This window comes from Choloepus didactylus, chromosome 17 (assembly GCF_015220235.1).
Source record: "Choloepus didactylus isolate mChoDid1 chromosome 17, mChoDid1.pri, whole genome shotgun sequence".
NCBI lineage: Eukaryota > Metazoa > Chordata > Mammalia > Pilosa > Megalonychidae > Choloepus > Choloepus didactylus.
Window position 1 is genome coordinate 17,844,359 of NC_051323.1, and position 25,752 is coordinate 17,870,110.

Here is a 25,752-nt window from a genome sequence, read left to right on the forward strand (position 1 = left end):
CCTGCTCAGCTCAGCCACGAGCTCGTGGACAGATACTTGCTCTCAGTCCCTAGCTTCTAGCTTTATTTCCTCTGCTGCTAGGGAGGAGGCTTTTCTAAATACTATCAAAACACATTTGGGCTTAGGACCTGCTCCAGTTCTAGGCAATAAATTCAAACTGACTTTGCTTAGGGAAAGGGAGGAACGGAGGAACGGAGGAAGGGAGGAAGGGAGGCAGAAAGACAGACACAAAGGAAGGAAAGAAGGAAGGAAGGAAGAAAAGAGGAAGGAAAAGAGGAAGGAAGGAAGGAGGAAGGAAGGAAGGAAGGAAGGAAGAAAGGAGGAAGAAAGGGAATTGATAAATCTATGTGCTTTTAATTGGTCTTTGGTAAGACCAACAAAATAACATAAACCTCTGGCAAAGCTAAGCAAGGGAAAGAAAAAAATTAATATATAACATTGGAAATGAAAAAAGTGGTAAGACCACAGATATTGAGGGAACTGAAAAGCAGTAATTGTATACACATTATGCTAATAAATCTGAAAATGGATCAATTATGTGGAAAAAAAAACAAGCAAACATTTTACACCCGTAGCCACAGGGACGAAGAAAAAAACTAGAAGCTGCAAAGATCCTCTCTCTTAAAAAAAAAGGCCCAGAAAGTTTCATCAGCAGATCATTTCACATCTTTAAGGAATGAAATTATTTATACTGTATTATTTAAACTATTCCAAAGGATAACAAAAGAATAAAAGTTTCACAATCCATTATATGAAGTTACTATTACACTAATACCAACATCTGACAACAAAAACAAAAAAGAAAAATTACAGGTCAATCGCACTCACATGTACAGGTGCAAAACTCCCATATTAGAAAACCAAATCAACATCATGTTAAAAAATTACACCCCATTACTAAGTATGTTATATTCAAGGAAGACAAAGACAGCTCAATGTTAAGAAATGTATTACATAATTCATCCTATTAACAGATAAAGGAGAAAAATCATTTGGTCTTCAAACCATGATCAAAAGGCACGTGACAAAATGAAACACAACTAATAGGAAAAAAAACTTCTTAATAAAATGGAAAAGGAGAGCTGTACTTTCTGCATGATTTTTCTGTAAACCTACAGGAACACTAAAAAAATTTTTTTAATCTAAGAAAAATGGAATAGGAGACCATTTCCTTAACTTGAAACAGAATACCTCAAACCAGCAATCAATAGTAACATCACCTTAAAGTGAAAAGAAAAAAACATCACTAAGAAGAAGCGTGTCCTCTGCTCAAGAAATATTTGCCAAATGAGATTAACATGGAAGGACGGTCCCAGAGGGAGGCTGTGTGCCCACTGGCCGCTTTGAAGTCAGACACCCTCGCCAAGATTCCAACTCTGCCCATTGGTCAAGCTACCAACCGAACCTCAGTTTCCCTGTCTGAAAAGTGAGGCTACCGCCACCTGCTTTAGAGCTATTGTGAGGACTGAGAAAATTATTAAAACTTTTCCCCATGCACCTACCCTCACATACGGTGAGTAACCCCACATAGCATTACTGATAGTTAGCAGGTAGGGTAAAGTGGGCCATAAAACAGTATTGCACAGTGTGGACTACAGTTGTACTGTACTATCACAGTAACACTGTGATATTCTTTCAACAGCTGGAGAAAAGGTACTACAGCAGTGCTAACTGTCAATAACAGGGGGGTATGAGGGGTATGGGGTCTTTCTTTTTGGAGCAATGAGAATGTTTTCAAATTGACTGTGGTGATGCATGCACAACTCTGTGATTACACCCTGAGCCACTGATTGTACACTTGGGATGGAAAGTATGGTGTGTGAAGAACACTGTTTAAAAAAAAAAAGCATCAAACCATTCTTATCAACAGTGTGAAACAGTTGACTAGTATGCATAGAATAAAGCATCTGAATGGACATTCCAGATAACTTTCATATGTGGGATGTGAAATTACAGGTGAATTCCCCCATGTCTGTCTATTTCTGTCTCCTAAACTTTCCAGAGAACATGTATTACCTGTATAATATATACATACAGGTGGTAAAGACATTTCAATTTAGCCAACCCTGGGGACTGCCAAGCCTGAAGGACAAGGTAGGAGGGGAACGAAAGAAGACAAGGAAGAATGTAACATGGGGAGAGAGGGTTGCCGAGTTCCTCTGCCCTGCACCTTGTCACAGTGAAACCCAGTCAGTTTCAGGTGCACCTGCACAGGTGTGTAAAGGTATCCCCAAAGGAGGACAAGCTGAAGTCCTCCAGGCCCCACATCAGCTCGGCTGCCATCCTATGACCAGGGTCTGACCTGATTTTTCCCAAATGCCATGGAAATTCTGGGCAACAGGAATGAGGTGTACTACTGGTTTCTTGAGCCAAGTGCTGGCTGCACGGGTGTGTTTACTTTGTGAAAATTCACCAAGTTGTACACAATGTGTGCATTTTTCTGTATGTATACTATACTGAAAGTTTTTAAAAATTAAGAACTGGAGAGGGGAAAACTCAGTTTCTGTCATCTGCTACAGAGACTTTCCCTCTTCAATTCTGATTTTAATAAATACACTCATGATCAGTCTCTTGGAACCGTCAAGTCCAGGATTTTGTCTGACATGTTTCCTTGTCTTAATTTTTCCAGACTATATTATCAGTAAAATTATCAACAGATGAGAAAAAAAATTTCTGGGGCCACCCAGGGGTATGGGAGAGACAGGGAGAGACAAACTGGATAAGTGCAGGAGCTCTCACTCCAGGCTGCACGGGCAAATCATCTGGGGAGCTTTTTAAATGCGGGGGCCCAGGCCCCACTCCAGACCAGGCGCATCAGACCCTGAGGGGTGGGGATCCAGGCGCTGCTAGTCTCTCCTTTAAAAGGTCCCCAGATGACTCTAATATGCAGCCAAGACTGAGAACCACTAAACCAGTTGAACCAGAGGGACTGGCCACTGAAAACTCTGGGCAAGTTGAAGCGTGGCCCCTGCCCGTCTGGGTGAGGCTGCGGGGGTGGGAGCAAGAGTTTAGGGCTGAAGTACCCTGGCACCCACCCAGATCCCCCTCCACATCCACCTCCCCTCAACCCCGACAGAGACCCAGTGGGGAGCAACACCCCCGACTTGGAGGTGAGCGGGAGGGGCTTCCCAAGGTTGGACCCAGAACTCCGGGTTCTGGCTCCCAGCTGGGGTGTTTGGGCTGCCCGGAACACGTGCCAGCACAGCTCCAAGACACACGCCTCTCCAACCACACAACCCCAAGCTAAGCCCTAACTACTACCCAGGGTCCAAATGGCACTTCTGGGAACCAACAGCTGGAAAACAGGAAACCAGGGAGAGAGAGCACTGGGAGGAATAGGCAGAGGTCGGAGTGTGGCTCAGCCATCAGGGAGGGCCCAGGCGCAGGGCAGGCCCCAGGGCCCACCTGCCCAGAGCCCAGCACTCACCCCCAAGTCCCCACACCACCCACATCCCGCGTCCGTTCCACCTAACTGTGCAACAGGAGCCCACGAGTGTGACCCCCCCATCGACAGCTTTCTTGATCTGGCAACCCCGTGGCATCTCCCAAGCTCCCTAGAAGATTGTGACACAGGTCCCTGGTCCCCACTTCACAAAGCTGTATTGCGAAGCAGGGGTGGGAATGGGCTGAGGCCGTGAGGGGTGTCCTAGGAGGAGGAGAGAGAGGGCCACACTGCCAGGAGAAACAGGGTGGCATCTCGTGGGCACGGCCTCCAGTGCTACCCTGAAGATCCACCTCTGCTTTCCTTCCTGATGTCTAACATAGAGCTCGGCTTGTCTCTGTCTCAGAAAGAGCTCCTGGGAGATACCCTCTAACTCTGTGGACCTTCCCATGATAAGAGTGTCCTGTTATTCCTGACAGGCCCTCCGGACCACGCCTGACACTTGACGCTAACAGGGTGACTCCGGGTGGGAACCACACAGGTAGTATGCACACAAGGAAGTCCAAACAAGTGATGGGTGGGTCAGAGCTCTGAGCCACCTCCAGTGGGCCAGACCCTCGGGGTGGGGTGGTGGCTCAAGGTTGAGCTCAACTCCACGGGCAGCGATCCAGTCGCTCATGCCCACATCATAAGACCCCAATAAAAACCTGGTAATATACATCAATGTGCCCACCTGGAAGGCAACACATCCTGACTCCACAGAGAGAGGGCATGGAGGACCCCTTCCCCCAGACCTCACCCTATGCATCTCTTACTTGTATCTTTTCCTTTTAATAAAACTAATCATAAGTGTAATACTTTCCTGAGTTCTGCTAGTCATCCTAGAAAATTATCAAATCTGAGGGGGTGGTGGGAACCCTGAAATTTGTAGCAAAGTGCAGGTGGTGCTAGGAACCCCCAAATGGGTAGCTGGTGCCTGAGGTGAGGGCCGTCTGGTGAGGATGGAGCCCTTAACCTGTGGCGTCTGACCTAACCTGGGGGGTTCGAGTCAACTGAACTGCATGGGATCGGAAATAACAGTACCCCCTCGAGCTCAGGGTACAGGGCAACCATGGCCCAAATTAGGAGGGCACGGCCTCGCGGCTCTGGGCCCGGCAGCCCTCCGCATCCCAGGCTGACTGATTCAAGCTCACAGAGAAATGACCTGGCCTAGGGGTCAAACTCAAGGAAGAAAGTGCAGTCAAGGGACTCTGTTTGGGGACCCAGGCAGGGTTCTCTGCCCAGAACCCCCCTCCAGGGTCTCTCCCCTGCCTCTGACAGGAGTCACTACCTCCCCGGTTCTTCCCCCTTCCACGGAGCGGCCAGCAGGAAGGGACCATGGACAGGGGACTGTCAGCAAACTGCCCCTTCGGTAAACTCCCTGCGCTCAGCAGGGACCCACGGCCTGCGGGGACAGAGAAAAGGACTCCTGGGGACAGGAGATGTTGGGGTGGGGGAGGCGTGGAGGCTGCAGAGGCGGCGAAGCAGGAAGGCTCAGTCAACAGGGCCGGCCAGGGCTTCCCGTCAGGAACAAGTTACAAACCCTTTCAATGCCTTTGTTTCCTTCCCAAAGCCCAGGAGGTTAGGATTACACGTGAAAAATGCCAGAAGGCGGGGTTGAAAAATCCAATTACTTAATCACCAAGGGCACAATGGTTCCAGGCGACAGAGGTAACCAGGATTTTCGTTGCCTCTTAAGGAATACTTTTGCGGCAAGACGGGGGCGACCTGCCCCTTAACCCCCTCCCCACTCTCCTCCAGAGTAGAAGGAAATTAGCATGTTGACTTTGTTGTCTAAAATTTAGCATCTCAAGCAAAAAAGCCATAGAACCTCAGCAGGGGAAAAAAACAACCACAAACTGTTTGCAGGGGGTAGGGGAATTAGGAGATGCCCAAATTCATGCAATCAAAACCATTAGGATGTCTGTCCTTATAGAATCAGCTCCCATGGGAAAAGCTAATAAGTTGTTAAAAGCCAACAAATGGAAAAAGCTACAAATTCAAGGGGCCCTGCCTAAGGCAATGAAGCTCTTGCAGACCTAAATCCACTCTAAAGGATACCGATACCTGGCCTGGGGCTTGGTTGTTCTCTTCCTCTAAATCATGCCGTGTACACACACACACAAACACACACACACTCCTCTCCCTTCAGGGGGCTCCCCAGGTCCTGGCACTCCTGCATCAGAATTTGAGACTTGCAGAAACGGAAGAGAAGGCAGGAGGCACCCTTACCTACAGAAGCTGAGACACAAGTGCATCTTTCAGAATACTCCGAGGGACTCTCGGGGATGGGGAGCTCGCTGCCCCTCTGAGTGGAGGCTCTGCCCCTGAGACGAGGGCACTGAAGAGTTTGGAGGTTCCGTCCAGAAGAGGGGCAGGGAATCAAAACACAGAGACTCTGCACTCCCAGGGGCAGAGTTCAAAGGCAAGGTCCGCTCAGGGGGTGGCCTGCCAACTGCCTACCCCTGTCCACCACAACATGAACACACGACCCAGAGCAAGCAGACAGAAACTGAGAGCAATTCGAAGCTGCCACATCCCAGCACACAGTCGCGGGACTCGCCTCGCTCAAGGGCTTACAGACCCGTCTGGATGCTGAGCTCCTGAGAGCGGCCACAGGTGGCACAAGCTGCAAACTAGTTGTGCCAGCAGGGCCATGTCTGGGTTTGCAATGCTTTGGAGAAAGAACGAAAGAACTAAAGAAAGCAAGCAAGCTGGTCCCTCCGAACACTTGGTTTGATAAAAACTAACTTTGGTAGGTAACTCCTTCGTTTCACAGAGGAAACCGAAGCCCAGGGACACCAAGTGGCCTTCCAAGGCTAACGCAGTAGGAACAGAGCAGGGAACAGAGAGTAAAGAAACTAGATACTTCTCCCCCTCTGCTCTTCTCAGCCTGCGGGTCTCCTCGGAGACCCCCTGAAGCAGTAAAGGCTGCTTACACTCTTATCCACACAAACCCTCTTAACTGGTAGAAGACGATTTCAGGTTCAAACTTTCCTGCCCAGGCACAGTATTTCCATCCCGCTTTACCTGGATCTCAACATCTTTTCAAAACTAAGTTCCCTTCCCAGCTAGCCCATTTCTGATCCCACTACCCTAATCTGTCGTCACTGGATTCCGGAAACACTAACTTATTCTTGCTCGGTGTGTTGATTCTTCCTCCCAAGTGCCTTGAGCATCAGCATTCCCTGAGCCATGGACTAAAGGACTCTTTAAAGAGCTAAGGCACAGCTGCATGTGAGGGTTTTGTCTGCCATGTGTAAGTTCACAGCCCCACATGCAAAATAGAGAGCAAAAGTGTTTACTACATAAAAAGACAAAAATTGCCAATACTGGCTTTCCCACCTAGAGTTAGGATTTTAGCTGACATCGTTAAGGTCTCTGAGTCTATTCAAATGGTTTTGTGAGGAGCAACTCATAATGATTTCCCCAATTTTTCAAGACTTAGTACTGTATGTGGGACATGGTAAATGCTTAGTAAATGTTGAAAGACCAAGGGATGAAGGAAGGGGGCTGCAGCAGATGAGGACGGGGCTGTGTCCTGGTTAGCACCATCATAGACAGTTTTCAACCATCCGGGCCATCCCTGCCCCCTATTCACCCAAAGCCTTCCCAAAAGGACCCACAAGGAATCCACCTCCTCCTCAGAAGCTGCAGAGACTCTGGGAACAAGGGTGAGTCCTCAGCCCACTCCCAGATGCCCAGGTATGAAAGGAAACGTGGCCACAAGCCCAAGAGGTCCGGGGTGGGAAAAAGAGCACTTTAGCCTCTTAAATTGGGGAGACCCAATTAAAGAGGCGCCAAACCAGAGCCCCACAAGCATACTCCCTGCCCCCATCCCAGCGAGCCAAACCCTTTGCTTCAGCCTCCAGGCTATGGGAGGGAACTTGGCAAGACCACAAAGCCCATTTCTCACAGAAATGTCCATCTGCAGCTGGAAGGAGCCCAGTGCCCAGGCTCCTCCTTAGTGGGCCCAGCAAGAGGGCTGCAAGAGCCATCACGGTGATCCATGAGGGCAACCCCAGCCCCCAGCACCATCTGGGCACGAAGGCTCTCCCTTCTGCCCACTCAGGAGTCTATCTTGCAAAGTCCTCAAAAGAGCTGGGGCCACCAAGGAGGTAGAGCCGAACTCGAGGACACTAATTCCAGTTCCCAGCAAGGAAGGGAAAAGTCCACTCTCTCTCTGTCCTCAAACTCAACTCTGAAATCCTCTGGGCTGGCTCCTTTCCTGCTCCGGCCTGACATACTCCCCTGCTTCCCCATTTGCCCAAGCTCACTGCAACTTATAAATGTACCTCAGAGAGAAGGGGTTCTCCTGGCCCCTCATAAAAGGCTGGGGAATGAGAAAAGCAGGTATAAAAGACCTAATGGGAGTGACCCACAGCATGTGTGTGGAAAGTTGAGGGTTGCAGATCCTTGACAGAGGGGTATTTCTGCAGGGGTCAAAAGGAGATACGGGAGGCAGAGGTCCTGGGCTCACTCCCAAAATAGTTTCCAGACTTCTCCACCAGTCATCGGTTCCCATGGGGCAGAGCGCGGGAGCAGCGTGGGAGCCTGAAGCAAGGCAGCCGGGTGCTCCCGGGATTGGCACTCATCCCTGCCCAGCCTGTGCCGCGGCACACTCCCTGGGATATCACGGGGGGCCGTGTAACACACGAGACAGGAAAATGACAGCTTGCGTTTATCAAGCTCAGCTCTGTGCAAAACCCTGGGCTAGGCACCACATACCCCCAACATCACAGATATTCTTGAAAGCCTGGCAGAACTCAGCACACGGTAGACTGCATGTTCCCACAGGCTGCTGGGTACCGTTCACCTGTGGGGCTTGCCCCTCCTGTGGGAATGCAGACTGGGATACCCCCACTTCCCTGTGCCCAGAGTCTTGGCCTGATTTCAGAACGAGCTCTTCTTACACCACAACCTGATGACGGAACTGCCCCATCCGGGGGTACCCATGACACCCCACCCAAGTGGACACCCAGGGAAAGACCATGTGCAGCAGAGGTGGGAGGCTCAGACCCAAGTACTTGCCGGCAGTGCCTGAGTTGCACAGAGAGGAAGCTACACTTCTGACAGCACCTCAACAATCAAAACAAGCACAGACAGAGCCGCAGTGCTTTAAAGACTCAGCCAGCTCAGACCCCACTCCGAGAAAGGGAGACGAAGAAGACTTGTTCAAAGGGCTTCCTCTGGTTTTTAAAGTAGCCCCTGCCATCTGCCCGCAAGGCTAAGGGCCAACCAGGTATTACACTGGGAATCTCCCGCAGGACTGTGGTTCCCAGAGCCAGCAGGGCGCCGGCAGGGAGAGGTGCGGAACACCCTTGGAATGAGCTGAAGGGAAGCAGCCTGCCAAGGAGAGCCATCACCACCATGGCAGGAAGGGGTGCTCTCCGGCAGGAAGGGGTGCTCTCCGGGGTAAACAAACCTGCCGGCAGCCCTTTCTCCCAGCAGAGAGGAAGCTCTGGCTGACAAGACCGGACAGAGAGGTGGGAGGGAGGAAGATGCCCCCTGCCTGAGCCCATCTGCTCTCATCTCCTTGTCCTGTTTTCTCCGGGTGGGGAGCAGAACTGGGGTCCACTCCACGACCTCCATACCCCCACCCCTGCAACAGTGCACCCCACGTGAAGTCAGCAGGGAGAGGCCAGAGAAGGAAGCAGAGGTGGAATATGGGGGACCTGTTGGGGTGGGGGAGAGAACAGGGAGCAAGTGTTGGCACGAGCTCACAGCTTTCTTCTCCCCACCCACACTCCACTTGCTTCAGGGGCCTCCCACAGTCTCATGCCAGGCCCGGCCATCACCCACGACTCCAGTGTCACTAAGGCATGCCCAGTGCCTCAGGGGAGCCAGTGCCACCTGGCTCTTCTCCTTCCCCAGAAGCTGCTCCAGATGCAAAATTTCTGCCCCTCCCCCAAGTGCTTCCTTGCTCCAGTTCCTTGGGATGAGGCCAGGGAACCACCCTGGCCTCCTCATCTCCCCTGCAGCCTCTCCCAGGAGCCCCCAGCCCACGAGGGGAGGCACAGCTCCTCCCTGCCAGTGTCCCCACCCAGGCAGTGAGGCAGCAGGGTGCCACTTCCAGCGCCTCCGCGGAGCTTCCCACAACTTTCCCAGGAAGTGGTAGGAGAACTTCCAGGGAGGAAAAACTAAGAGCATCTGGGGACACCGAGCAGCTCACCCACCTGCTACCGGAGGAGCCAGGCTCCCCTGGGGCAGAAGGGGAAGGTGGGGCTGGGGCAGGAACGGGCATCCTCTATCCCAGGAGGGAAAGCCCACCTGCCCTGCCCTGCCCCCCCCCCCCTCCGCAAGCTGTCTCCCCACTCCTTCCCGGCCGTTCAGCTCTGGACTTGAGAGGCAGCCGCAAAGAACTGTCTCCCGCTCTGCTTTCTGTTCCCTGAGTGAAGTAATTGCTGAGTAATCCTAAACTCACGGTGGGTCCCCCGCTCCGGAAACACAGGCAAAGCCCAGGGACATCTACTGACCCCGGCCCTTGCCAACCTGAGTGGACTGTGGTTCCCCAGCATGTCCTTCCACGTTACACACTGGGGCCAACACCCCACCAGACGCTCCCTCTCCCTGCCCCTGCCCTCAGCCAGCCACAGGGAGAAGCACATTGCCCCCATCTTTGCTTCCCACACACCTGCTAACACTCCCTTCCCAGTCCCCCAGACACCAAGCCGTGCGGAGTAACAGCAGACGCCCGCCGGAGTCCCAGTCATGATGTTGCATCAGCCCCCACCCTACCCAAAATATCCTCACCCCCACCACCTCCTCGCCTCCCAGTCATCTCCATGGTGACAGCAGCATGACTAACGACACCCTATCAGCTTCAGACTCAGGAGCACAATTACCCCCTCCCCCTCGCAGGCCCCCCCACCCCCCACCCCCGGGGGGATTTCTGCAGATTGGATGCCAACCATCAGTGCCAGGGGCATTCTCAAGAGAGGTTTCTAGAGGCAGGAGTGGGGAGTGGGGTGCATGTCTTAAAAAATAATAACAGTTCAACAAACCAACCCCAACTGCACCCAAACCAGACAGCTGAGAAAGCAAAAAGAATCCAAACAAAACCCACACAGGCCTGAGAATTCACTGGCCGCCCACAGCCCCCACCCGTCCCCCTCAGCTGCTGTTACACACACAGCGGGGGATTAAGGGGTCAGCGGAGGAGACCCTTTATTTTAATCCAATCCAGTCAAACCCCTCACCCCCGCCGCACGCACGCGCGCGCGCGCGCACACACACACACACACACACACGCGCGCGCGCGCATGCACGATACCTTGACAGGCGCCCCTGTTCCCCAGGGCCCGGCTCCTTCACCAGCCTTTATTTCCACCTGCAAGAGAAGCCCGAGAGACTGATGAGCCAGACTGATAGGAGGAAAGAAGCAAAGTCCTTCTGTCGTGCCCTCCCAGCCCCCACCACCGAAGGGGAAGGAGGCGAGCGGGAGAGGAGGGGGCCTCGGAAAGAAAGGACAGCGGGGACCATCTTCCTGCCTCCAGCTGCCACCCAGAAGCTGCTGATGGGCTCCTTCTCCTTCCTGTGTGTTTTGTTTTCAGTTCTCCCTTTTGAACCCTCCCCGGGAGCCCCGAGGACCCTGCCCCTCCTCCCCGCGGCCGGCCTCCCCTCGTCGCCCCTCGCCCTGCCCGCTCCACCTCGGCCGGCCTCCTCTGCTGCATCGACCGGCCGCCGCGCCTCCCATTATCCCAGCCGGAGCGCACGGAGGGAGGCACTGCAGAGGCGGCGGCGGCCAGCTGCCGGCTTGGCTCCCCTCCCCGCCGCGGATGGTGTGCGAGGGGGCGGCGCGCCCGCCAGCCAATCGCCGCGGCCGGCCGGGCGGGGGCAGGGCCCGCGGGGCGGACCTGCCCGCCGGGGGGCGGGGGCCCCGCCGGGAAGGGGGCTGCTGCTTCCCAGCCCGGCCGCCTGTCCCCGCACGCACGCTGGGGGATCCCGGGGCACCCCTGCCCCCCCCCGGGGAGGGGCCCCCGGCGGCAATACCCGGAAGGCACGCTCTGCATCTCCGGGGTCAAAGATGACCGATTTCTGCAGGACTGCGCCTCCTTAGGGCAGGCGCCGGTGGGCTCCGGCTGGGGCCACTCTCTAAACGTACACAGGACTCCAACCAACTGCCTCATCCTAGCAGCAGCTACAAGGGTGCCAGGCGCTATGCGAAGCAACTGCCCCATCAATCCTGAAAGGCGTGGGAGGGTGGGGGCGCCGGGCAGTGGGAAAATTTAGCCCATTTTGCACATGAGGAAACCGGCGAGACAAGTGAAATAACTTACCCAAGGTCACACAGCTAGAAAGCATCAGAGCTGGGACTCGAGCCAGGTCTGTCTGGCTCTAAAGACCACATTCGTGACCATTGTGCAGTCCTAACCCTCCACTCCGGTCTCCAAACCCTCCCTCTGGGAGGCTCACCTCAGGAAATGAATGGGCTGCTTCTTGGCACCCACCTCCCTGAGGCTCAAAACCTCACCAAGTCAGCCTTGCCTTCCTGGTACACACAGACACCCACACAGCACCCCTCATACTCCACGCCACCCAGACAGCCCCACACACATTGTTTTCTCCTATCTTGGAGAGGTAGAAGGAGAAAGAACAGAGAGGGGCAAGAAAGGTCTGCAGTCCACTCCTGGATTTAATTCCCAGGCATCACTGAGTGTGCCCTTCTCTACACCATCTTCTCCCTGTTCCTGCACACCACTGCCTAACTGCAGGAGCTTGGGAGTCACACCTGACCTTGGCCTCAACTTTCCAAATCTGTAAAATGGGATAAAAGAAGCAGCTACCTCAGATCTGCAGTGAGGAGTCCATGAAGAAACACTACCTAGCTCCCATCACTCCTCATCCCTCTAAGAGCTCACCAGGGGCTCCTTCTCATTTGCACGAGACATGAGTAAGTCAAGGCTGAGAGAAGTAGCTTGTGGGAGGAGTTAGTATGAGTAGTTAGTATGAGTTAGTGAGAGTCTCTGAGTCAGTGACTGGCTCTCTTCCCACTCCAGCACAGATGCCCAACTGCTGCCCCCTCCCAGAGGCCCCAAGGAGTTTTCAGAATGGAATGAGCTGTCTAGAGAGAGACCATAAAGCTGGCCTCTGGTGTGGAGACTCCAGGAGACACTGGGGCCACACCTGCCTCACACCTGGGGACAAAGGGCAGTCCTGCCCAGCTCCTCCCTGGGACACAGAGGCGGGCAGGTGTCAAGGCAGGGCAAGGAGCAGAGTCCCGGGCGACAGTTCAAGCTGGGAAACTGGGCTTCTGCTCCCCTTAGCTTTTGCCTTGGCCAGGCCAAGCTGGAGCCCCTCCTTCTTCCGGGTCCCTTGCACCCCTGCCCCACCCACTCACCCACACACAGTCTGCCACTAGATAAGAGGTTGACACAGTTCGGACAAAAACAATACAGTTGCTGGTTTGGCTGCCACAGTTTATCAAGCCCCTGCTACATCCCAGGCACGGTGCCAACCACCCCACAGGCTCATCTCATTTAACTTACTCTACAAACAACCTTGTCTGTTAAGGGGAAATGGGCCTGAAGATGTCAAGTTACTTGCCAGTCGGCACACAGCTGGTGAGTGGCGGTGGGCTGGAAGTCAAACCTAGGCCCTTCTCATCGCAAGTTTCTACCCTCTCTCTCTCAGCTAACTCCAAAGAGATGCAGAGGGCGGGGGTCACTCAAACCCCACCACTTCCCTTCAAGTTCTGGATCTGACACTTCACCCACGCTGTTCCATCTGCCTGGATTCCCTGTCCCCACCCGGCAAGCTAATAGGGTGCAAATGCTGCCTGCCCTCTGCAGCTTTCCCAGATCACCAAGCCCCCACTGGCATCACCCGCTCCTGGGTCTCCACGGAGCAAGCAGCGCACGTGTCTTGTAGAGCACCAGTCGCCAGGCAGTGCGGTTATTTGTTTACACGGCGGTCTTCCCCACGTGGGCGGGGGCCTGCCTTCCCCACTTTACTAGGCTCAGCATAAAGCTGGAATGTGCTGAGCGGACTTTCTACCCAAGGAGGATGGAGAGGAGAGCCTGGGCGCTGAGATTTACTGTCTGGGCCCCTGAGGATCCGATGGACACCTGCTTCCCTGGAAGGACAGGACCTGCACACCTGAACTGTCAACTGCAGCCCTGCCCCAGCCTTGTTGTCCCCGCACGCGTCTCCCTCCTCCCCGCCCCAGGGGCTTGTTCTGCCCCTCCCCCAGTACTAACTCAGCCCTACCCCAACCACAGGTCCCTGCCCTGCTCCCCAGCAGCCGGTGGCTACCTCAGAGGAGCCTGTGGGAGAATGCCAGGGCTCGCAGGCAGCACAGAGGCACATGCTGGACCAGAAGGAACAGAAGCTCACCCCTGGCAGCTCTGCACAGCCTACACCCCACACCTGCCCCCCTCCCATCTCCATCTGCCACTCTTTTAACATTTGGGACTTCATAATGACGGAGTAGAGGTGCTTCAGACACCTGTGCACAAGGCCGAGCCTCTCACCTTCCAGCATAACCTACAGTCTCTACCGCGTTCCCAGAAGAAGGAGTAGGGGCATAGCCCTCCCCACTAGGAAGAGGCAAATGGATTCACTCACTTTTCAGTACCCAACTCTGAGAACCTCAGGCAGAACACACCCCAGATGTGCAAAGACCCAGATGTGCAAAAAGCGATAGAGTCATATCCAGACACAGGCTGGGGGCGGGGGGCTGTCAGGAGAATTTACCAAGCACCAACCCCGTCGCCCCATCCCCAGAACCTGACATACCGAATCCTAATTAACTGCCAAAATGAGCCCATGTGACAGGTGTTGGCCATGCCCATCTTACAGATGGAGAAATCAGGATGCAGAGAAGCTAAGCATCTTGTCCAAGGTGACACAGCTAGAAGCTGACTGAGCAGGGCTCTTGCCACCCCCTCACTTGCCAGGGTACTACAGTCAGGGCTGCCCTGTGTAGCTCTGTATTTTTAGGTCAACTTACCTTTTCTAGAACTGGCAGGGGATAAAGGGAGACCAGCTTCTCTTCCTCCCTCGCCATGGCCCGTGTCCTGATTGAAATCCCCCTCCACAGGACTCTACTTCAAAGCTCAGTGCAAGCCCTGCTTCCTCCAGGAAGCCTTCTCCGGTTACTCCATTCCTCTCCAGCCGACAGCACCTCCAACGTTTCTTATCTGATGCTTGGTTCCGCTATTTGTCTCTCCGTATACACATTTCCTGCCTCTCCAACCGGAATGACTGGGGCTGTGCCTCTCCAGAGCCCCTGCGAGGGTTTGCCCGACAATGCTGCACACACTGAAGGCACTTGGAACTGCCTGGGGGGGAAGACAGGGACCTCCTTCCCTTCCCTCTCCATCGCACAAAGGATCCTGCTAAAGAAACCCAACACCCCCTCCACCTTCGGAGCCTCTGTTTGAAGTCCCCGGTGTCCACGCATCAATTTCCACCCAAGTAATTGCAGCCCATCACACACACATCATCCCCTATATTTGAAACTCTTTGCGGTTGTCATGGGAACTGCCTGTGCCTTCATTCACTGATCAGGCCTCGCAATTAGCTTTGGCAGCGGAAGCCTGTGTCAATGGCAATTGCAGGGAGGAGGAAACCCAGAAAGAGGAGGAGGAGGAGGAGGTGGTGGTAAAAAGGGAGCAGCAGTGATAGAAGAAGGAAAGATGCTCCCCCTTGAGATGCAGCAGAACCAGACTGGATGAAGGTGCCTGGCGATGCCCAAGGGAAAATGGTCCCTCACCAGCCAACAACTCCGCCCGCTTGCTCCCAGGCCAGCACCCAGAACATACCCGGGACCCGCCAAAGCTGGCAGGTAGCAGCCGCGGCTCTGCCCACACCCCGCATGCCCTTCCAGATGCGTGTGAGAGGGATTATACTCCATAAACCTCAGCAGCCTCCCCCACCCTGAATCTGGACCACCAGATGCTCCAGGACCCAAGCGTATGACAAGGGAGCGCACAATGCTGTTGAGAAGGGACAGGAATGCTGAGTGGTTGCACCTGAGGACACGTGCGTGCCCCCAGGTGGAGCCCAGCATTCTGCATCCTCCCAGAGCCCGCCACCGGCATCTGCATAGCATCGCCCCCTCCTCCTGGAAGGCCCCTCCTTACCCTTCGCATATTGCTGCCCTGAAACCGACAAAGTGTGTTCCTTACCCTCCCGCTGGGCTCTGGGGGTCCAAAGGTGACTACGGCCAGTCTCTGCCCTCAAGGCGAACCTCCCTCATGGTACTACCAGACTGTATGGTAATTATTTGTTTCCACGCCGTCTCCCTCCCCGGGCTGTGAGCTCATTAAGCACCGAGTCCCTCCCCGCTGCATGCCGCTCAGCTTGGTGCTCTGCACGGCCGGTGCCAGGTGAGCCTCGCCGACCGAAAGGGGCTGGGAAGGCAGGCGGGGCTGCGAGTCGGAGCAGAAGCCGAAGCCCCGCCAGGAAGAGGAGCCACCCAACTCCGCAAAGGGGACACGCGCAGTCTGGCGGACGCCCCCAAATGACTCCACCGAACACAACTCCCCTTCCAATCCGAGAATCTCGACTGGCTGCTCTGACGGCGATGGGAGACACATTCCCTCTTCCACTAACTCCCTGGCTGGGCACGGGGAAGGCAGGTGCTGCAGACAGAACTTAGATCAGTCAAAGCCCACGGCAGGTTAAGAGCTGAGTGACAGCGCTTCGGCCTGTGTCTCTTGCTTGGGCTACCTGTGGCACCTGTGGGCACCTGAAGGCCAGCCAGTTCCCCCACACTAGGCTGCCAGCTTTCCTTCAGCAAAGCCACAGAGAGGTCCCCCAGCCCCTGCCCCAGGACAGGGCACCACAGCCTCGGCCCTGCACTGATGGCTAGGGGTGATGCTAGGGCAGAGGCTCACCTCCGAAACAGCCAGCTGGGCTGGGCCAGGGCTCAAAAGGAGACAATGGGTCTCCTTCCTTTCCACAGCCTCTGTCTTCCTGAGCATCCCACCCTCAAACCACAGGGAGCTGCAAAGAAGGGATGGGGAGTGGAGAGGGGAGTGGAGTGACACCCTTTCTGGCCCACTCCCACGCTCCTTTTTCCAGATGAGAGAACCCGAGGCAGAGAGGGGTGAATCCAGGCACGGTCCGTGCAGGAGTAGGTCTTTGGATGAGATGTAAAGACGAGCAAAGCTCACAGTGGTTGCTGATCAAGACTGTGGATGGCACAGGGTGTTTGCCCCATGAGGGAGCTGGGAGAGAGCCTTTGTGGGGAGGCAGCCACACCTCACCCCTTTTGTTACTCCTTCACAATCAGCAGATAAGTAAAACACGGCCCTCAGGGAGAAGCAGTGAGCTTTGCCATGGATTTGAACCACTGTCTCTTTCCACACACCTTAACCACCTACCTCGAGGTGAGGGAAAGGACCCTAAAATTAAAAATTCCTGAAATGGGCCAAGCCAGACAGCTATTTTCCTAACCTCAGAAAGAGGCCTCCGTGACGGTCCAAAGACCACACAAAGCAGCTGGACGTCCAGCCTCGAAGAGCTGTCCAACAGGACTTCCCACGGAGACAGAAACATAATTAGCTTAAATTTAAATCACCACATGTGGCTCAGGGCTACCATATCAGACAGTTCAGATAGAACATGCTCCTTAAATTTGGGGAGGTCATGAATACTCTCAACAATCTGATGAAAACCACGGATCCCCTCCCCTGAGAAAACCCACCCCAGCAAATTCACACATTTGGCTGAAGTTTTCAGAAGGTTCACAGGCTCTACCTTTGCCCAGGTCAGGGACTGTGACTGAGGGATAAGATTAAGTGTAGAACTTGACCAGAAATGTTATGGCCCAAGATAGATGTTTCTTCTGCTGGGCAGTTGTGTAAGGAATATAAAAATAGATGCAACATTTTACTTTACATAATCTTAGCAAGAGACCACCGAGAGTGGAAGCTCCCACCTGGTTGAGGGATGTCCCACAGCATCCCCACCAGTCGGTGCCCAGCCTCTATCAGGAAAAGTGCCACCTCTCTGGGCTGGTGCTTCAGTCTTGGAACAGCTGTAAATGCTAGAAAATTCTTTTTTCTAATGAGGTTCAGTCTACCTGCTTATATCTTCCACCCACTGATAAAAGTTCTGCACACTCCTCTACATAAAGGAACTGGCTCCCTCTTCCCCCGAGACTCATTTAGCCTGTGCTCTTCTTATACTTGTTTTCAAGCTGAAAGGCCCTGTTTCCTTCAATTGTCTGCACGTGACCACGCTGACAGATCTCCTCAGGACAGGCTGTCAACGCCCCTTTTAAAGTTCAGCTCTCACACCAGCTCTGCCTACCTGCTAGGAAGCCAGGGCTCCTTACTTGTGCCTGACTATTTTTTTTTCTTAGACAAATGCAGAACTTTGCATTCACCCTGTTTAAAGGGCATTGTGCCTGGTGGGGCCCATTGTTCCAGCCTGCCCTGATCTGCTTAACTCCTTGTTCTATCATTCAACTTAAGAGCTGCATCACCACTACCGTCATCACCACCCACAATCTGACACACCCACTACATCTCACGAAGAGGCCACCACCCCTTCTACTCCACAAGCTTCCAGACACACTAGCTTCTTTCCCTGAGACCCTACGATTCTGAGTGTGCCCTTCTTTTCACAACCACCATCTACTATGGTGTATGCGGCACCAACATCCCAAACCAGGTAGCTGAGTACCCAGCATCTCCTGAGACCCCCTTTCCTAGCTGTCCTGAGAGCAAACACACAAGTTCTTAAAGGGTTTTATTGCTAACTCACTAGACTAAAAGGAAATGAGCTCCAGAAGAACAAGAAAACACCTGGAACAAATCTCAAACGGTTCTTGTGCCATGGCCGACAGTGTGAAAAATGGGTTGGGTTATTTATACTGCTGACCCTTGTTGGCAACTCCTTTTAATGCTTCCCATTTTAATCACTTTCGAGCCTACAATTCACCACTGTTAATTACATTCACTATATTGTGCTATCATCAGCACCATCCATTACCAAAACTTTTCCATCAACTCCAAACAGAAACTCTGTCTCCATGAAGCATTAACACCCCATTCTTCACCGGCGACGCCTTGTTTTAGCTGGGGTTCTCTGCCTGTTCATCAGGACTTATTTCTGACTCCTTCCGCATACCCCACCCCCTCCTCTCCCAGTCACAGAAGGGCTAGATATCTGTCACCTGGGGGTCTAGTTAAAGTGCAGATCCTGATTCGGGAGGTCTGGGGTGGGGCCTGAATTTCTGTATTTCTAACAAGGTCCAGGTGAGGCCGCTGCTGGGGGTCCCTCAGGAGCAAGGTGGAAACGGCTGTGGACCATTCCGGTGCCGTCCGACCCAGGAGAGAGTTTAACAGTACAAGCAGAAACCAGGCAGGTGCCTGGTCGTGACCTCACAGCGCCCCCCATCTCCCAGATCAATTAAATCAGAATCTCTGGGGGGTGGGACTCAGGCACTGGTATTTCTTTTTTTTTTTGAAAGCTCCCCAGGTGAGCCCAATGTGGAACCCCTGCCCACAGGGCTGATAAAAAGATTGAACCAGAACCTTTATACTAGTGCCTTTCCCTCCGCATGCGTTTTAAGTCAAAAACTGGCCCTCTAATACATCCAAGAAGCTGGCAAGGGACACCATCATGTATTTGCAGAAACCCAAATCAATTCCTTTGACTGGGCTGCTTTGTCAAGAACAACAGGGGCCACCAAAGCTCACCACTAGTCCACAAACCACCGACTCAGTCAGCTCTAGAACTGTCCAATGTAGGATGTGAGGCGTACACACTTATCGTGTCCTAGATCTCTTTGAAAACTTGGACCTCTTCCCTGCCTCTGGCCTCCTGGCCCTTCCCCCTAATTCCGTAAGGACTGTCCTCCCACGAGCACAACTGACGGGGACTCCGGCAGGGCACTCAGCCGGCTCTTCTTCCCCAACCACACACGCTATGATCTCTTCTGTTTTGCGTCTCCCAGCATGTTGCCCGGCAGCTTGCTCTGGCGCTAACTTTTGCTTTCCGAAGTTGTGCGCCCACCCCCACCCCTTCCTTCTTATTCTTGCTGGGAATATAGAAAAGTCTGTTATTGTCTTGACTATTTTCCACCAGCCTCAGCACATTCTGGCCACTGGACTTCCTGACGCTCCTAGGAGGTCACACCGCTCTCGAGTCTGTCTTCCGTGCCACATACCCCCTTTCCACGCAGCGAGGGTGGCCTCTGACAATCTGCCCTCGCTAGAGGACAGGACTGTGCCCGGCCCAGTCCCACCACCGCCTTCTCCCTTAGGGTACCTGTGTTCACTGTTGTCGGCGTTTCCTTTTTAAAAAGCAATCCTATCCTTCCAGCTAATTTCCTTGCAGAGGCTATGGCCATGATGCTAAAACCTGTTTGCGTGCGAAATACAACTTTCTAAGGTTTATGGCAAACACATCTCCTTGCCCAGCCTTCTCTCTGGTTTTGTGGACACTGAGATGAGTCCCTTTCTCTAAAGATTCCCATCACTCCCCTTCACTGATCAGTTCTCCCCTTGTTGCTGGGAACCAGCCTGGTGCCAGCCTGGAAGCATCCCTCCCACAGCCTCCATCTTCCAGAAGACAGAACCCCCAGCAAGCTAGGCAAGAGGGAGCCCCAATTCCAAGGTATCTTGTCTCAAAACTGGCACTGAGCTCTGGCTCAACCACTAAGTGCACTCACACCATACAGCTTTCTATTTCTCTCATTTGTTTTCCACCCTCCGTCATGCTTCCAACCCTATGCATACATTTCTCTATACAGGCTTTTTTTTTTCCATAAAGAAGTTATTCTCCTGCCCTTTCTATCAAGCATTTACTTCCCTCACCTATGGGCAACTTTTCAGTGAAGCACAGGACCACCATGGCTTCTCGATCTGGGGTGTCCAATGCCCCCAACCCACCCCCACCTGCAGGCATCTGGAGATAAACCTTTCACTTGTATTGCACCTTTACAGTGACAACTCAGAGACTAAGTGGTGCACGGTTGTTTATGTTCTAGACATTCCAGGGGTGTTCTGTCCCCACCCTGATTCCCTTCTATGTGCCAGACATCTTGCATCTCTTGTAATCCTCATGACAACCCTGCAAGGAAGGTGAACTACCCACCTTTTGAAAATGAGAAAACCACCGCTCAGAGAGTCAACCTATCTCCCTCCAAGGAATAAGGGGCACCATGGGGTCTGACCCCAAGGCCTGGGTTCTGAGTCCTACTGAACCTCTGCACCCCCCAAATCCTACTTTTCAGCCTTCTTCATTGTGCATCAAGTCATAGGCAGGTAAAAACATCGTGAGGCCCATCAGCCTGCGACATCAGCCTAGGACCACAATACTTGCCGGGACTAGGAATGAAGCCGGCAGTACAGGGAGGAACCTCTTCAGGTATGTCAGCTACAGCTACCGCCAAGCTGCCCCGACCTCACTTTAGGTCCCAGAGACGTGGTCTTCTACTCCTGCACTGGGAGGGCCTGTCCCTCTGGGGAGCTGGCTCTCGGCTCGTAATGCTGAACTTCTTATCTGAGCCGAGGGGCTGCTGAGCACCACCGCCCCCCGAAGGTCCCTGGGAAAAAGAGTGAGGTGGTGGGAGGAAGACAGGAAACCCAAGATAACGTTCCCCCTCCTATCGGACGACACAAAACAGCTGTCGGGAGATGGAACACTGTCCCCAGAACAGGAGGGAAGTGAGGACAGGGAGCCCGGAGTAGTGGCACTGCTCTGAACAGACAGGAGGAAACACAGCCATCAAGCATGCCAGGAGCCACTCTGACTTCCGAGAGGCTCCTGGGATGCTGTGCCTGCCCCACTCAGGGCCAAAGTCTAAAGTCGTCCTCCTGAGCCAAAACCAAAGAAAACTCAGAAGCCAGCACTGTCCTTTCCCTGGGACGTGCTCCCCAATCACTCAGATTGAACTGGTCCAATGGCCCCACAAGGTCTATTAAAGGCTGCCAGGGTCCTCGTTTGCTCAGGAAGAGTCTCCCGGGGGTGGCTCGGCTACCTTGCCAGAGGCACGTGCATTGAAAGGAGATTCGGCTTGGACAGTGGGTCTCAGGCTTTCAGGATTCACGGACCAGAAAAAAAAAATTGTGCAGACAGACTCTAGTTGTCATCTTTGTATTTTACAAAGTAAAAGCTTTAAGAAGTAAGTAAATCTACTTTCTGTGAACATCTTCATTTCATAAAAGAAAGCACATTTTAGACATCAAGAAGTATTGCTTTTTTATTCTACCCTTAGAATAAAGAAGTACTGCTTTTAAATCAAAGCAAGATAGCTGAAAGAAAAATATTCACTCCGTTGTCCTGGGGAGGCACTGGGGGGACTCTGTCCTGGGCCAGCACTGGGCCACACATCAACATCTGGCCCCCTAACCTGGGACACCAAAGGCCATTGGGCCACACCTTCCCGACCCTGGCTGGACCCTAGAGGGGCAGGCAGCTAGGACCCCATCCGCGGAGGCAGACACCTCTCCGAGGGGTTGACTCTCAGCCAGGCCGGAGCCACAGCGTCTTAACCACGACCACCCGGCAGCTGCAGCCGGGGACGGCAGTTCACACACCAGGATGGCAGAGCCCGGCCTCGCTCCCGGCCCCCTTCACTCAGGTTTGCGCCGTCTCTTGCCAAAGGAAGAGCAGGCAGGGACGCTGGTTCCAGGGACAGCCAGTCCAGAAAGCTCAGCCTCCCCACCACCCGGGTTTGATTATGAGAGGAACAGAGTGAGACAAAGGGGGGAGTGGGGGAGAGAATGCTAGAAGGAAGCAAAGGAATCAAGCTTTGCAAAGTAGACTGAGCAGGTCCTCCTTGCACGAAACACCGGATCTCCCGCTCACAATTGAAGGCTACTCCCAATTCTACCCCCTTTTCAGAAATGCCCCAAAGGGCACCGGGCAGGCAGGCTGCTAACTCCCCCCAACACCAGCACCATAATATAGGGGCTAGATACTGTCTCCAGGCTGAGGAGGCTGCTGCAGAAGATGGGATCCAGATGTCTGCTTTAACCAGAGGCGGAGAAAACAGGGCACGGAGTCTGTGATCCCCAGGCCATGACATGCGGCTTCCACCGGGAGGGGACAAGAGGTGAGTGAGGGCAGACACACGCCAGCAGCACCCACTGCCCTGCCCCTAACACTCGGCTCTTCCTTCCTGGCCAAGGGCCCACAGCCCCACCAGCTCGGGGCACCGCGCTGCACTCCGTGGTCAGAGAAACACTGAGAGCAAGCGCCGCCAGCCCATCCCGGCCACAGGTGCCTGAGCCCTGAGAAGCACGGCGGCTCCCAAGCCAGCTGGAAGGGGCTTCAAAGACCATCCAGCACAACTCCATTTCCCAGACAGGGGACCGGAGTCCTCTGGGTCCTTGGACAAACGAGTAGCAGGGCTTGGGGAGCCCGCAGGCAGCGCAGGCCTCGAGCGTCTCTGTCCAGCGCCAGTTTCGCTGCCTGGAGCGACCTCAGCCGCTACGCTGCTCCCTGAGCCGTTCAACTTCTCTCGTTCCTACTTCTGCCAACTCTCCGCTGTCGCGGCTGCCACCAACCTCCAGCAGGCAGCTCGTCGCCAGCATGGAAGGGAAAGATGGCCAAGGTGGGGTCCCTGCCTCTCCACTTTTCCCTGCTGCCCTCATCCCAATGCCTCCTTCCCTCCCTCTTCCACCTACCCCTCGTAAAGGGAGTAGTTCTTTCTGAGGTTGACAGCACCTCAAACTCACATCGTTCATTCATTCAGTTAGTATCTGAGTGCCTACTACACGCCAAGAGACTGAGAACGCAGAGACAAGAAGTCTTTGGCTTCAAGAAGTACTCAGTCCAGTAAGTACTCAAACCCACACCTATGGGTTTCTCATTAAAATCTCACAGTTTCAACCAGCCCTCTTGCAACTTTTCTGGGGATAATGAAGGTATGCACGAATAAAAGGTGTAGGAAAGAGAAACATCCCACTCCACCAGAGCAGCATAAAACCACACCGTCACACCAGATCTTTCTTTCCAAATTCATCGGCCTCTGTCCTTTACACGGCACCAACTGTGCCCATGTCACCCCAGCACTGGTACACCCTCCAAATACACTCAAGGCTTCAAGCAGAACAAGAAACCGCTAGAGAAAAAGCTGGATATCACTGCTCTGTGTCAAACGCAAGCATCAGAGAGGCACATGTTAGCTCAGAGCTCTCTGAGACCCAGCCGGGCTGCGTCCCTCAGTTCCACAGAGGGGGCTCCCAACCTTGGTTACACTCTTGTTCATGGCCCGTCTCAAAGTTGGACCAAGAGAACAGAAATAGGGAGAATGGACTTGACCCAATGAGTCTTTAAGAAGACCCCTGTGAAGTTGGTGCCCCCAAGGCAGGGGGCACTGGGGGGCCTAGCAGGGGCCGGCTTACCTCCTTAAGGAGCCCTGCTTTCTTCTTCAGCACCTCACACTTGCGCAGCTTGCAGATCTGGTGCGTGCGGCGGTTGGTACAGCTGGTGCAGGCCCCGCAGTTTTCCAGCCGCCGGCAGGGCTCACAAGTACCGCACCGTTTCCGTTTCTTTCGCCCTTCTCCACCCCCGCGGAGCTGGGGCTCATTCCCCGCCCCTGGGAGCCCATGCCCCTGGTAGCCCCCTACCATCACCTGGCCCTGCGGGAAGTCATAAAGGCCTGGCAAGTCCGGCTGGACAGCCAGGGGCACCTGAAACTGGCTCATGGCACTGCCAGAGATGGGGGCATAGGTGCCGGGACAGAACCCCGGCCCAGCTTCCCACTTGCAAAGGCCACCGACAGGTCTTTCTCTCCTAAAACAGTCAAGACGCTACCGGGGGATGGCAAGTAGCTTCAGTCTACCCAAGGGCCTCTTCTCAACCCCTCTTCACCTCCTCTGCAGCAGTCTGCTAGGGCTCAGTCGGGGGCCCCTCTCCCACCTGCTGGGGCCCAGCACCCAGGAGAGGACACTGGCAGCAGCCCCCAGGGAAGGGATCATCTTGGCTGGGCGGGCTCTTCACCCTCACCCACCGGGAACCCAGGCATGAGGTGAGCAGGTGGGTGTGTGGCCAGGGCAGGGTAGAGTGGGGAGTTTCTCTTCCTGGTGTCTGTCCTTCTGGGGTCAAGATGAAGAAGGCACTGCCTAAAAAAGGAGACAGAAAGGGGAAGCACATCACCCCGGGCTCAGGGACAACTTCCATCTGTTACCTCTTCCTGTTTCTGGGAAAAGAGAAAATGGGGTAAAAGAAGGGGCTTGCACAAAGTAAGGCCTGCCCAGAGCCTTTGGCAGGGTGCAACCCAGCACCCGCTCCCTGGCTGAGGGAGGGGGCCTAGGGCCTGACAGGGGGCCGAGGGGGGCTGGGCAACAAATGGAAAGGGGTGGTCGGGGTGAGATTTCTAAGAAAGTCGCCTTCTGCCCCACCCCCACCCCAGGGGCCTGTTCGAGTTCACCAAAATTCCCACACACGCGCCCTTCGCGGGAGGCCGCTGGGCCCTCCCCCAGGGAGCAGAGCTTCCAAAATAAAGTTTGCTCAGACCCTGGCTCGGCGAGGCTGCCCGGGCGCCCCCAGCACGGAGGCGGCCTCGAGGCGGGGGGCGCGCCCGGGATAGCCGGCCGCGCCGCGCCCCGGGCCCGAGCCCCGCCCGCCGGCCGGACCCAGGAAGGCGCCCCGCGCCGCCAAAGGGGCGCGGGAAGGGGGGCGCGCTCGAGCTGCGGGCCGGGCCGGGCCGGGCCGCGCGCGCGCCGCCGCTCGGGCTCCTTTGTTCTGGGGCCTCGGCCGCTCGGCTCCGGCGGCTCCGCAGCCCCCGCCCCGCCCCGCCGCCCCCGCCCGGCTCCGCTACACTGTGACCCGCAGCACCCCAGCCCCGTCCCCCGCAACAAAGTAGCGTCCCCCCCGCCGGCCGGTCCCCGAGCCGTCCCCTCCCCCCCGGGCCGGGCCCCCCACGCCTCCCCGCCGCCCCTCCCCCACCCCGGAGCCGGAAAGGCACCGACTGCACCGACCTGCCCGCCGCCTCCGGGGCGGAGCGCACAAAGGGGCAAAGTTTCCCGGCCCGCGCCGCCGCCACCGTCGCGGCCGCCGCCGCCGCCTGGGGCGCCCGCCTCCCGGAGCGCCCGGCCCGGCCGAGCTCGGCGCGCGGAGCCCCCCGCCCGGGCCGAGGAGGGGACGGCGCAGGAGGAAGGAAGAGGCAGCGGCGGCCGCGGCGGCAGCAGCAGCAGCAATGAAGGCGGCCGCGGGACTCCCCGCCCCCCGCGCGCCGCGGCACGTGCTCGCCCGGGGACTCCCCCGCCCGGGAGGGCGCGCACGTGCGGCCCCGCCGAGCCCCGCCGCCGGCCCCCGGGCAGTGCGAGGAGAGGGTTCCCGCGGAGGGGGAGGGGACGGGGCCGACGGCCCGCGAGCGGGTGGGGGCTGGGCCCGGGCGGCCGCCGCGCCTCTGCACCTGC

General features: G+C 55.2%; 1 protein-coding gene across 1 annotated transcript in view; it reads right to left on the reverse strand.

Moving 5' to 3' along the window:
• TET3 (tet methylcytosine dioxygenase 3) overlaps positions 1–25,494 on the reverse strand; it is a 119,288-nt gene extending 93,794 nt beyond the window's left edge. Inside the window, 3 exon segments of the mRNA XM_037806418.1 lie at positions 10,695–10,751; positions 23,734–24,453; positions 25,312–25,494. Coding sequence (XP_037662346.1) covers positions 10,695–10,751; positions 23,734–24,036 — 360 coding nt within the window. The 5' untranslated portion in view covers positions 24,037–24,453; positions 25,312–25,494.
• Positions 25,495–25,752: the final 258 nt, after the last annotated feature.